This window comes from Uranotaenia lowii, chromosome 2 (genome assembly GCF_029784155.1).
Source record: "Uranotaenia lowii strain MFRU-FL chromosome 2, ASM2978415v1, whole genome shotgun sequence".
Taxonomy (NCBI): Eukaryota; Metazoa; Arthropoda; class Insecta; order Diptera; family Culicidae; genus Uranotaenia; species Uranotaenia lowii.
Window position 1 is genome coordinate 221474332 of NC_073692.1, and position 12265 is coordinate 221486596.

Below are 12265 nucleotides of genomic sequence, written 5' to 3' on the forward strand. Positions count from 1 at the left end.
GGCGAACGCGACCAATGCGATCTGGAGCGGCGGAACAAATTGGCATCTCCTTCGTCGCATTTAATGTCAGGTTTAAGTGATTCTCATACATTTCCCTCAAATGTGGTTCGCCGCATTAAATCACATCGGCTGGTTCGCATCGCATCGCATGCGCTATTTCATCGGCCTAAATCAAGAGCTGAACTTCTCGCTAAATTTGAAAAACTCAGAGCCCAGCTACCTTTTACTTTTTACTTACTTTACTTTTACTTTACCTTTTACTTTTGTTATTCATAAAATCAACAAATCCATCATTTTTCTGAAACTGAAACTGAGTAGCTAAAAGTTAGCGAGTTCGTTTAGTATAATGATAGCAAAAAAAATAATTATTTTCATAATTGTGTACTAATTTTGCACAAAACCAACTGGCATCTCTGACCGGGCGTTTCGTTGATTTTGACGTGCGAGCATGACAAGTATGACAGAAGGGATGAACGGTTTGTTTAACGGTTCGAGTTCAGTTTTACGATTGAAGAAAAATTGAATGAAATCGTTCATATCATTCTATCACCTTTTCAGATACCATCTCACGTTTACACATGAACGTTCATATTTCGTTGTTATCGTTGGCGAAGTAAAGTTAAGAAGAACAGCTACGTTTACAGATACAATCACTATTTCTGAAACCGTAGATGTATCGTAGAGACTGTTTGAGATACGGTTTTTTGGTATGCGGGAGGCCAAGCGTAGTTCGCCCCACAAGCGGAAACTTGTAGCTTGTAGTGCGAACGAATGAAAAGATGGTAGTCCATTCTGAGTTATCTGATTGATAACATACCGTCAACTGGGGCATCATGCAACACTTTTCATTTTCAATGGCTTCTAATACTTTATTTTCCACAGATCATCATACCGCTTGTACATCAAAAGTGTTAAGGTTGATGGGTTGATTATTGGTTTACAGTTATTTTAAAATTTACAAAAACACGCGATTTTTACCCTACTAAGAAAAAGGTAAATTGCAACAAACTTTGTTTTCAATGAATAATGAAATGAAAACGTTTGAAAATTTATAGTTTTTTATATATTTGTGATGTCATAAGGCATAAATTTACTAATAATAATAAATCTTTTTTTGGCGTTTAAATAGCTCGGGGAGCTGACGCTTGAAATGAAAATTAGAATAATTTGGAGAAGAAATTTTAAAGTTTAGAGTAGGCAGCGTAGAATAGAAAGCGATCTTGCTTGAGACGTTAGTTAGACCATCATGCACTGCATTATACCCACTTCGGCTGAATATGGACAGAATGCAGTTCAAAATAATAAACTAACCCCCCATAACACCAGTCGGAGGAAGGACAAGGGAGGGTTGGAGACTGGCCTCTACATACTCCCCAAGCTACGGTTGATGTGCGCATTCAAAATATTAAGAATAAAAAGGAAAGATCTCACCAAGTTACAGGACACAATATTCAGCTGTTGATTTTTAGTTAGATCCTCGGGCTGACAACCACATCATGCGAAAGCCATCGTCTGGGTCCTATGATGTTGGGATGGCTTGGAGGCAAAGGAGTTCCTCCAAACTCGACGGTCATCATTGGACCAAATGATTTGTCGGCAGTGCATGCCACGACGGTACATGAAAAGAAAAGAGAAAAAAAGAAGAAAACGGATTTTAGTTCATATCATCTATCAATATCTAAAAGATAGCCTAGCTCATACTAATAATAAATCTATAGCTCAAATTAATAGTAGAAGTAAGCTACATTATTCCTATCACATCACAAAATCAATTTTACAAAATATGGATGTGAGAGCCTGTTTTGCTTTTTAAGCTAGCGTATTCCAAATTAATATTAATAGTAGAAGTAAGAAATAGTAGAAGTAAGCTACATTATTCCTATCACAACATCACAGAATCATGCAAATTTACCAAAATATGGATATAAGAGCCTTTCTTACCGTTTGATCATCGCCCTACCCTACTTGCCTCACATAGTTGAATGCCTACTTTTAAATGAGGTTTAAAAATAATCAAGACTGTTTGCTTTGAACTATAATACTATCAAAACAACACAGGGAGACAGATTCGTTTCACAAACCTAAAACCACAAAATATCATTTCCATCCAATTAGCCTCGATTTAAGAATAAGCCATCGTTATTCATAAACCGCAAATACACATCCACTGGAGCATTGGGGAGGAGAATGGTATTTACATATATCAACCTACTCTTTTCTAACTTTCTAACGGTCTGAGGTGGTTTGAGTATATCTGAAAAAAAACTCCACCTCCGAATGATCTGAAAAATTTAAAAGAGCATTAAAGAATCATTCATTCAATTCATAAAATATCATTAAAAGCCAAACAATCATTTCTGATCGGACCAGATTGACCATGTGATTGAGCTTTAGTTAAAAGCCGTGGGACCGACATCAAAGGGTTCCGTTTCATTTATATGGTCGGAAGTGATCCGTTGATGCCTATATAACAACACTGAACTATGATACTCTCACTATTCTATATTAAAGTTGTTATACGTCAAGGTATACCCATTATTTCAAATTGATATAAATGAGCACTCAATCACGCCCACAGACTAATAATAATAAATAATAGTTATTTATGAAACAAGTTGCAAAAAGTGGGGTTTTCAGCAGTTCTCTTGAAAATACCTTAACTCTCATCCGCATTAGATTTCATTACCCTAATCAGCACTAGGAGTGTCAATTTGACACTCCAAGCTAAAATCGTCATAACTCTTTTTATATCCAACCGATTACAATGAAACTTATATCACTAAAAACCTTGTAATGTCAGTGAAATATGTCTAGAACATTATATATAGCTAAAGCTTCTAGTTTTCTCGTTATTCAGCATGAAAGAAAAAAAAATCCGAAAAAACATGCCTCAGGAAAAGTGCTGTAGTTCATATATTACACGTCCAAAAAAAACTGTCTTATGCATATGAAAGCTGAAGTTAATGTCTACATCATGAAGCCAAGAAATATTTTTTTCAAAATAATTCAAACGAATAAAATAGATTTTACTTTTGGAGTGTCAAAATGACACTCTAAGTCGGAAAAGGGAGTTTTTTTTTGTCCAGGCTTCCAGAGTTCGTCCATAAATAAAGTAAAGATGCAATATTAAATAACTTTTGAATTCATTTAGGGTCCCCGAAGACATTTTTCTTTTTTGAAGCTTCTGAAAAAAGTTACAAGCATTCAAACTTGCAATAGTGTCAAAATGACACTCTAATGCGTAAGAGGGTTAATTGAACTACTAAAAGCGTATTTTCGACAAATAACCGGTTCATTACGTTGACGACCACGCCAATGTTTGGAAATTCCTGATCAAGTAGGTCGTAGAATGTATATTTGCAAGCAAAACAGTGTATTTAAAAGTATAACGGGCATATAGGAATATCGAACGATATGTCGATATGTATGGGATTTGAAACAAAATCACAATTTATGGAAAATTGAGGGGTCTTATCGTTAAAATAAGTATACAGTTTAGCATTCTTTGAAATAACATGTGTGGCAAGAGACAGTTTTTTTTCGGGAACTTAGCAGTATTTCTGCAAAATATTCGAATTACGGAAAGCATTTTTTCGAATGAAGTAGTAAAAATATGCTAAAAAAATTACTTGTTGCAACTTGTAATGAATGCTACTTTATTTTAGATCCTATTAATTAAAAAAAAACAGTTCTAAGGAGTTTAGCAAAAAGCAATTTCTTCAACTCAATAAAAAATTATGTTTTTAATGCACTAAGTGCTTAATGCATTGCGAATACTTTTGTTAACATTTTTATATTTTTTGCAGAATTTTAAAATCAGTAGTTTTTCTAGAAATTAATATTTTAAATTTTTTCCACACATTTCTGTGGAATTTCTATAACTATTTTTCGGTTGGCCTACTAAGACCAAGCCCACCCAATGGTTGCTAAACCACGAATCGAGCACATTCAGCAACATATCTATCAACCGATCATCGCACCAGCAGTCGCTAACTTGATTCGAGAAATAGCATTCGAGCAGTAGGTTGTTACAGGATGCGTTTATGTAGCAACCCGGTAGCAACGCAGCCGGTCGTCGCTATCAGAAAACAAACAAATACAAATACCAATCTGGATGACAACAATGGGTGCGAAAATCAGTAAGTAGATAAAAACGCAACCCATCAAACCATCTAAAATACCGATCGAAATGGCAACGCCCGGTGGGCTTGGTCTAATAAATACATATGCAAGCAACGGAGTAGTATACCTAAGGAATCTAGCTATCCTGCGGAAAACCGGAGCGCAGTTCAAAAAGTAGAAGAAAAAAAAGAAGAAGAAGAATAGTAACACTTCGATCTGTTTTCAGTGTCGAAAAGTTCACTTTTCAGCACTAATTGCATAAAATAAATTTCAATTCTTGTTTTGCATTAAAACAGTATTTTATGTTGGATAGTGTAAAAGCGCTATTAAAAAAAATGGCAAAGAATTCATAATTTCATTTTTTGAAACATCCTAAATTCGTTCAGTAATCGATTAACGAAAGCTTCTATTGTTCAATGATAAGACGAAAGCTCGAAGTGAGTGACTACAATGAGGCGGGAAAATCTTCATAATTTCGTCCTCATATAAACAGCGTTGCTGTGTTTGCTATCAGTGCGCATTACAATTTTTTATCACTTGAATGTGCAAGGAGTGGTGAATGGTTATCAGGATACTATAAGTAAAATTTTTGATATTCAGCTGTAATGAATGTTATAAGGTGCTACTTTAAACCATTGAAATTACGTGAACTATTTTATTAAACCATGATTCTGGCGTTTAAAGTTTTAATTAAGTTTGAAATTCTATGAAATTCGTAGTACAGACCCCGTTCGTTTTGGCAACATCCGATTTTGGCAACATCCGATTTTGGCACATGTGCCAAAATCGAACGGTGTTTAGAAACAACATCACCTGTAAGATTTTGCTATAACAGGACCATTATAATTCAGACAAACACCGAAAAAACGTTTTTACGTTCTAAAATAATGATAAAATACAACAACAAAAAAAAAGTTTTTGAAAAATTTATAAAGTACTAAAAATTGACAAAAACATGAAAAATTCAAAAAATTAAAAAACAAATCCAAACAAAAGACTAAAAATGACAAAAAAAAACAACCGAAAAATGATGAAGAATGAAAAAAATAGCGAATAAGACAAAAATCAAATAGATTATTAACAAAACAATAGTGCAAAATGCATCAAAAACATGGGAAAAAATTGTTTAAAAAATACCAAAAATGGCCAGAATTTGGCTAAAAATAACGTTTATGAAAAAAAATACTTATTTTGTAAAAATAAAAGAAAAAAATTTAAGAAAAAAAACCGTTCAAATTTGGCAACATTCGATTTTGGCAACACAAAATGTTTGGGCATGTTGCCAAAAACGAACGGGGTCTGTATTCGACGATGTACCGGTTGAAAAACGTTAACGGTACTTTTGTGAAGAAAGCATGCTATTGGCAGTACGCAGCCATATTTGAAACGCATGGACTATTAAATCAAGCAATCACATGTTCGCCTTCAACCGTTGATTGAAGCAAATGACATTTCTAATGTTCACAAAAAAAAGTTGTTAGTCAAATTTTGAAGGATCGAGGTTTCGTTGAATCTTTGAAATTGTTCCTGTTATTTTTTGGGACAAAAACCAGTTGAACATGTACTTCGACAGCAATTTGTTGTCGTTACGGAAGAAGGGACGCCTTTCGGCCGTTTGGCTTGCAGCCACCAACAAAACCCTCTTTCGCCGGCACATCAAACGTGGAGAATGTGACAGCATCAATATTCACGATCTTTGGTAAGTAAAATCTTGTCCATGCAATGACAAACTAACTGCTTCTTTTTTAGCACATCGATTTTGGATTGTGCCGATACGCATCAACCTTTAATCATGGTGGCGAAACTTGCTTATGGAGCCGTTTTTATCTATCAGCAGCAGGTGCAGTTTTTATATGGTATGTTATTCATAAAAGTTGTGTCGCTGTCAAAGGCCTGAAGACACTAATCCTTAAATATCATCCGAAAATAATTTCTCACAATACCATTTTGTTTACTGGATAGACAAAGTCAGTCATACGGCATGTAAACAATCAGCAGCATTTCAACATCTCAAGAATTCTCAGGGGTAAGTAAAATATTTTTTTTTTCAATATCTGACGTATTTTAATTATAAATTAAAAAATAAACAGTGAAGTTTCGCAAGCATTTAGTAATAAATGTTCTAATAAGATAACCAAAGAGTTCCGTTACGAAGATGTGCTGACTGGCCCATCTATTTCAACGGAAGCAGTTATTACAGAGTTGCTAGCCAATGCGCAACATACCAGTGTGCTGCGCGTCGACGATATCACTCTCCACGAGTTGGAGTCTGTTTCACTGAATGTAACCATCGAAGCTACACTTCAGCGAGATCAACTGCAAGGATTTGGTGAAATGCAACTAAAGGATTATTACGACTTTTTACGAAACGTACCAATAAACTCGTCTTCTGTTGGTTATACTAAAGAAGATTTTGGTATCGTAAAGGACATAATTGACATCACAAACGAGCCGATTCCGGTTTTGAGAAACGCAAGCGTATCAGAAACAGAACCACCAGCTATACCAATCGCGTAAATATTATATAAGACATATTTAAAGAAACCGACGTAGATTAAGTCTTATATGAAATTCATTACAGAGAAATTCCTATAGCTTGTTTGAGTGTTGCTTGTATTGATACTGATCCAATGAAAGGTATCGAAAGCCCTTCTATCGCTACACTACCAGCTATAGATGAACGGATTGCCGAAGAAAAGAACTTGGCTATAGAATCAATTATAAGGTACTATGACTTGTTACTTTGTGGCTCATCTCGATTTTAATTTGTTCACCTTTTCAGTGATAATAGACTTATCACAGAACCACATCAGTCTCCCACGGATGCTACGCAAGTTGCAGCGGAAACATTAAATCTGAAGCGTAAACTTCCATCAAAAATGATTTTTGATAAGAAAACCAAGTTGGATTCGGAAATTATTCAACGGGCAATACAAAATTTTACAGGGACCATGAGATGTTTGGTTGGAGAAATAGAAAACATATAACTTCTCGAAGAATTTTAAGTAGGTTATCTATTTTCTATCTTACAGAACCCTCGCTGTGATTCTGTGCCAACTCGAAAGTTTCGATACGCCTTAGACGATAGTATTTCTATTCTACAACATCCAGTCAGGCACACACGTTCTTCTGTACTACCACAATTGTTTCTACGTAATATGCGTAAACGAACGACTGAAGTTGACGATGTGCTGTGCAGTATTTGGGGCCATGAATTGTTAAAAGCGAAGAAAGCAAAAAAATCAATTGATAAGAGTAATAGAGGATCCATGATTGTTCCCCCGGTTGAGAACGACCTACAGTCAACTAAAATTGTACCAATCGAATTAAATACCATTGGCACATCACCAGAGGAAAACATGAACACAAGACACAGACGATATTATGATAGAGAAGCATCGAAAAAAGCTAGACAAGATCAAGATCCCGTTGAAGAACAGAAAATCGATGGGTTCAATGAAAATTCTCTGTGCAATTTGTTGGAAAAGCTGTGGTCTAATCAAAAAGATAGAGATGTTTCGATGAAATCGCTGGAAGATTTCTTTTCAAGCCGATTGGACGGCGCAAGTTGTTTTTCGACACTCTTAGGTATGTATAGCCGTTACTTTTTTTCTTATAATTTTGTATGTTGGATTGTGCCAATTGAAATCTGCATAGTATATATTCACATTATTTCGAGTATGAATGTTTTAAATATTCAGATTTTCTATGAAATAGTCTTGGCGGCCCAACAAAAATTGAAGCTGTACAAAAATGATCGGAGCGAAATTGTAAAAATTGAGAAAGGACCGTTCTTCAAACAAGTTGCAGTTTTACGAAAATAGCTACTGTGGACGTCTCCTGTCATCATCTGTACTTATTGAATGATCGTTACTAAATTCTAGATTAAGTTTCATCATACCATATTTATATTGATATAATTTACAACCTATATTTGGACACTGCTCTTATTATACGAAATGAATTGTGAAAAAACAATAAAACTACACACGAATTTCAACAAACAAAACGTTTTCTCATTTTCAACAAACTTATCAACGGAATTTAGCATGAAACCTATTGGTTATGTTTAAATAAGAAAATTAATGGTCATAGGCTTATTGGTAAGATGAAATTGGTAATGACAAATAATTCCCAACTATTCAGAACTGATCGTCGAACCACAGTTCTTCTGCTCTACAAGCCAATGGATTGAGCTAATCCCGAGTAAACGTGCAGGGTTACAAAGCCGATGCAAGCGGTGATCAGTGCCTTCAAAGATAGTCCGAACCACGGTCCAGCAGACATTCCCTGGAGCATTCCTTCCAACCAGACACCACGGAACGAAATGGCCACCAGCAGAGCAATCACCAATGGGACGTACTTCTTTTCCAGATCATGGCGAGAAAAAAGCCACAACAGTGTAGCCGTGGTCAGATGTTGCACCAACAGGATGTTCGATTCTAGGCAACGCTGAATGTAGATCCAAGAAAATTCTGCTCCACGGGCTCCCACCCAGAGCATGAGACCGCGGGATAATATCACTTCCGCCGTAGCCCAACCGAGACCGGCTGTTATCAGTTTACTATGACCTTTACCAGGGATTTTCGACAACACAAATGCCAATCCCAACAGATCCACCAAATCTACGCTGCACCGTAGGAATTCCTAGAAAAAATAAAATAACAGGCCTTAAACAGTGATTATAGGATTACCAATAATGGAAATTAATTACCGCTATAACATTGAAATGTTCACCTGATGTGAAACTTTCCGTATCAGGAAAGAACGTAGCGAGAACCAACATTTTACATAGTTGGGTAAATATGTAAATGCCACCAGCTTGAATACACTTCCAGAACGCTCCATATTCAGATCTATAAATTAACCAAATTAGTGAACATTAGTGTAATCGCATCAAAGGTGAAAATTGTACTTACAATCCGGAGTATTTGTAGGTCATGTAGTAAGGTACGTAAACCAAAGCAACGCAGTTTCCAAAGTGATATAGAGTCATTATTGATGGATGTAATACAATATTTTCAATTCAAAATTCGTCGGATTATAAATTTCGAAACCTTGCAGCTCATGCGGTGAGAGCAGAAAATGTTCAATGATTGATCACCCCTCACCTCAACCCTACTCGCTAACTTTCAGCTACTCAGTTCACACGCTCATATTTTTTTAACCATTAATGACTTTTCTTGAACCATTTTATGAGATTTCCGATAGAACTGCGATTATTGTTGTTTTTTAAACATAGTGTACGGTTGAATTTCAAGCATTTTCGAAGTTTTGACGAAAGATGTTGAAAATGGTTGAATTTCAAACACAAATATGTAATAAAAACAGTTGCCATCTTTGGACGCGCAGAAAACTTGTTTGTTTTTAACTGCTGTGCGTCGCATCGACTGATTGTTTTAGATTTTTTTTACTCCGGGGGAATTACTTGATTATAGAGCTGGTAAGTATCTGCTCGATTGAACAAAATCATCTGTCTATCATCCTCCAAATCTTACTATTTTTTTTCTCAAACAGAACAATAATAAAACTGTCCACCATTGTACAAATGGAAACCGACTGCTACATATGGATCCGGATGAGGAGCTTCCAGTTGAAACCTGCAGACACAGGCAACAGCAAAACCAACGACAGCGATGCGGAAGAAGATAAATCTTCCGACAAGGGCGTTTCTAATTCCAATAGGGAGGTGGTCCTGAACTTCCATCCGGGATCATCTAAACGCCGAAGGAGATATGAAAACGACGGTTGTTTTGCTTGAGAACAGTCTGCATAGGTTGGGGCATTTTCCACAAGGTAAGTTTTCATGTTATAATGGATTTCTCAAAATTTCGATAGAACTAACAGTTGTCTGTATTTTTTTTTCTTTACAGCAATGATCAGATAAACACTTCCCTTCGCTCAGTGGGCCTATCTGGTTCGAAAAGCTGCAAGTTAAGTTTCCAGCACGATGGGGTAGCAGCCCCCCGAATCGGGTGCTCCGTAGTCACCGGAAAGCAGCAAGGCTTCATCCGTTCATGGCGGCAACAGAGGTAGACGAGGCAACTAGACCAAATTCTACAATGATTTTTGGATGGACGGTCATAATTGTATCACATTGGTAAACATGTAAATACTTAAATAAAGCTTCCATTTATTAAATTCATATTAGTGCTCGTCGTTCTATATTCATTTAGATCAATTTTCCCTGAATTTCTGCTCATTTTCACTTTTTTTATTATGCCTGAAAAATAACCATAATCCAAGTTCTTCTCGAAATCTCATTTTATGAGTTTTCCCTGAAAACTCATAAAACGACTTAACCCACAAAACTTCGATTATGGTTATTTTTCAAGCATTAATGGTTCAATATGGCCGAGCGTGCAGAGTGACGGTTACTCAGTTGTCGCCAAAACCGCACTTACTCAGTTCTGACTAAACGGCCTTTACTCAGAACTGACTAACTGCCCTTTTCGCGACTTCTGAGTCAGGGTTACTCAGAATGCGTGAATGGTGAAACGGTTTTTGATCGGATTTTTTATACTGGAAAAGTAAAAACCTGTACAATTGTTTGAAAGAATGAAGGATTTGTTGATGCAATAGAAAACAAGTCAAAATATTTTATTTGAAAAATCTTTATTCAAAAAAAAAATCCGTTTCGTTGATCCATTTCATTTTCTCCCCGACGGATGTTTGATGCACCTCGGATTCGTTAAGAAATCATCGCAATTCCCTGTAAAATAATCAAAATCATTTTATTATTATAAGATTAACGTTAAAAATGTACATTTACCATAAAAATTTCCTAATTCTTTGTTGTCGAAAACAAACAAAGTCGACTGCCTCGCACAAACTGATCCAACTTTACTCAGTTGTCGCCTACAAGCACTCGAATTCTGTTATGGGCTGTTGGCTTACCGTAGGCAAAGCTACGAATAAATGATTCTCAAAAACTTTAAATTTTAGTTTGATTTATAATTTAGGCAACATTTTACCCCACATTCCCCTATTACATATTGCGATCAGATATCAATTGTCACTTACGGCATCCTCCATGAAGGCGCTGCAGCGCACTGTGTGGCCACGGTTCGGCTTCATCCTCTGCCCTGATGTGAGCAAACTTTTCTTCGCCGCCTTCGGTGTTGGTTTCGGATCTGCTGTCGTCTTCGTTTTGCCCAAGTGGCCAATGCCACTGATGGATAGCAGCCTGCGCTGCTGATGACGTTCGCTGGCCAACGCAAATGCTGATGCTGTGGTGCAAACTGGAAAGCAGCTTGTGCTGCTGGAGCTGATGCGTCTGGGCACCACCGTCGTTGCTGCTAGCTGACCTGTTGAGTGAGCGCGGTTTACGCTTCCGTTGAATTTGTGCGGCCGACCAGGCCACGGATGCCACAGCTGACAGTGTGGCATGGAAAATCCTGCTGACGTACTAACCGACCGGTAGCACATGAGCCACGAAATGATGGTCGAACCGAAAAGGCACAGTGGATGCTGATGTGGTGAGAAAATTCCTGCTGGAGCTGCTTTAAACCGACGACACCAATCACCTCGACTGGTGCTGCTGCGGACGCAGCGGATTGCGAGCGCCTCGGGGACCGATGTCCCAATTGATTCGATCGACGATGGGATCGAAAACGTGATGCTGGCGAAACCGCCCTAAATTGTGCGGCTAAAACAGCGGAATAATCCCAAACTGGATTGCTAAACAATGTTGCAATTGCTGGTGCAGTGGCGACGAAACTGGTGAGAATGATGTGTGGCTTGTGGCCCCCCTTGTGCTGCCACTGGAATAGCCAACTGCCTGCTGAGAAGCTGCCAATTCGCCCTGTGGACGATTCCATCGTCGTTACTGCTGGTAGCTAATCTTGGCCACCACCTTGGCCTACCTGCCGATGTTTTTCCTTCGGAGGTTCTCTCCGCCGGAAGTCAATCGCCGGATGTGACGTGTAGTGATGAAATGCATTTGTAGACCCCTTTTTGTATGGGTTTTTCCCCGATGTCAATCGTTCCGGGCGTGGCGGAGGGTTTCTTTTTGGATTCTCCTATTGGATCGGCTTCGTTGCTTGTTCGGCCGTTGGTGGACCTCGGAATCGGAAAGCGATATTTGCATCGTGGATCCGCTTTTTTCCGATGCTGTCGCTCTGTTGCGAATCGCAGGCTTCTT

The 12265-nt window shown here is 37.6% G+C and overlaps 2 protein-coding genes and 1 long non-coding RNA gene across 4 annotated transcripts; 2 read left to right on the plus strand and 1 right to left on the minus strand.

Moving 5' to 3' along the window:
- The first annotated feature begins 5548 nt into the window (after window positions 1–5548).
- On the plus strand, window positions 5549–8468 carry LOC129749284 (uncharacterized). Of its 2 annotated transcripts, none has more exons than XM_055744233.1 (8): window positions 5549–5821; window positions 5872–5978; window positions 6085–6148; window positions 6213–6635; window positions 6704–6847; window positions 6905–7085; window positions 7155–7710; window positions 7840–8468. In XM_055744233.1, the coding sequence occupies exons 1-8, from the start codon at window positions 5682–5684 to the stop codon at window positions 7944–7946; spliced, it is 1722 nt and encodes a 573-aa protein (XP_055600208.1). In that variant the 5' UTR covers window positions 5549–5681; the 3' UTR covers window positions 7947–8468. The 2 variants fall into 2 exon arrangements, with proteins under 2 accessions (XP_055600208.1, XP_055600209.1); XM_055744234.1 differs by having other exon boundaries at window positions 7824–7918.
- On the minus strand, window positions 8001–9249 carry LOC129749289 (BOS complex subunit TMEM147). The gene is made up of 3 exons (XM_055744240.1): window positions 9042–9249; window positions 8837–8978; window positions 8001–8769 (listed from the first exon to the last, which is right to left on the minus strand). Exons 1-3 carry the CDS (start codon window positions 9116–9118, stop codon window positions 8299–8301), a joined length of 690 nt encoding a protein of 229 aa, XP_055600215.1. The 5' UTR covers window positions 9119–9249; the 3' UTR covers window positions 8001–8298.
- An 87-nt stretch (window positions 9250–9336) lies between these two features.
- Window positions 9337–10267, plus strand: LOC129749301 (uncharacterized). The gene is made up of 3 exons (XR_008738005.1): window positions 9337–9565; window positions 9640–9918; window positions 9996–10267. It is a non-coding gene; the product is annotated as an uncharacterized LOC129749301 (long non-coding RNA).
- The last annotated feature ends 1998 nt before the right edge of the window (window positions 10268–12265 follow it).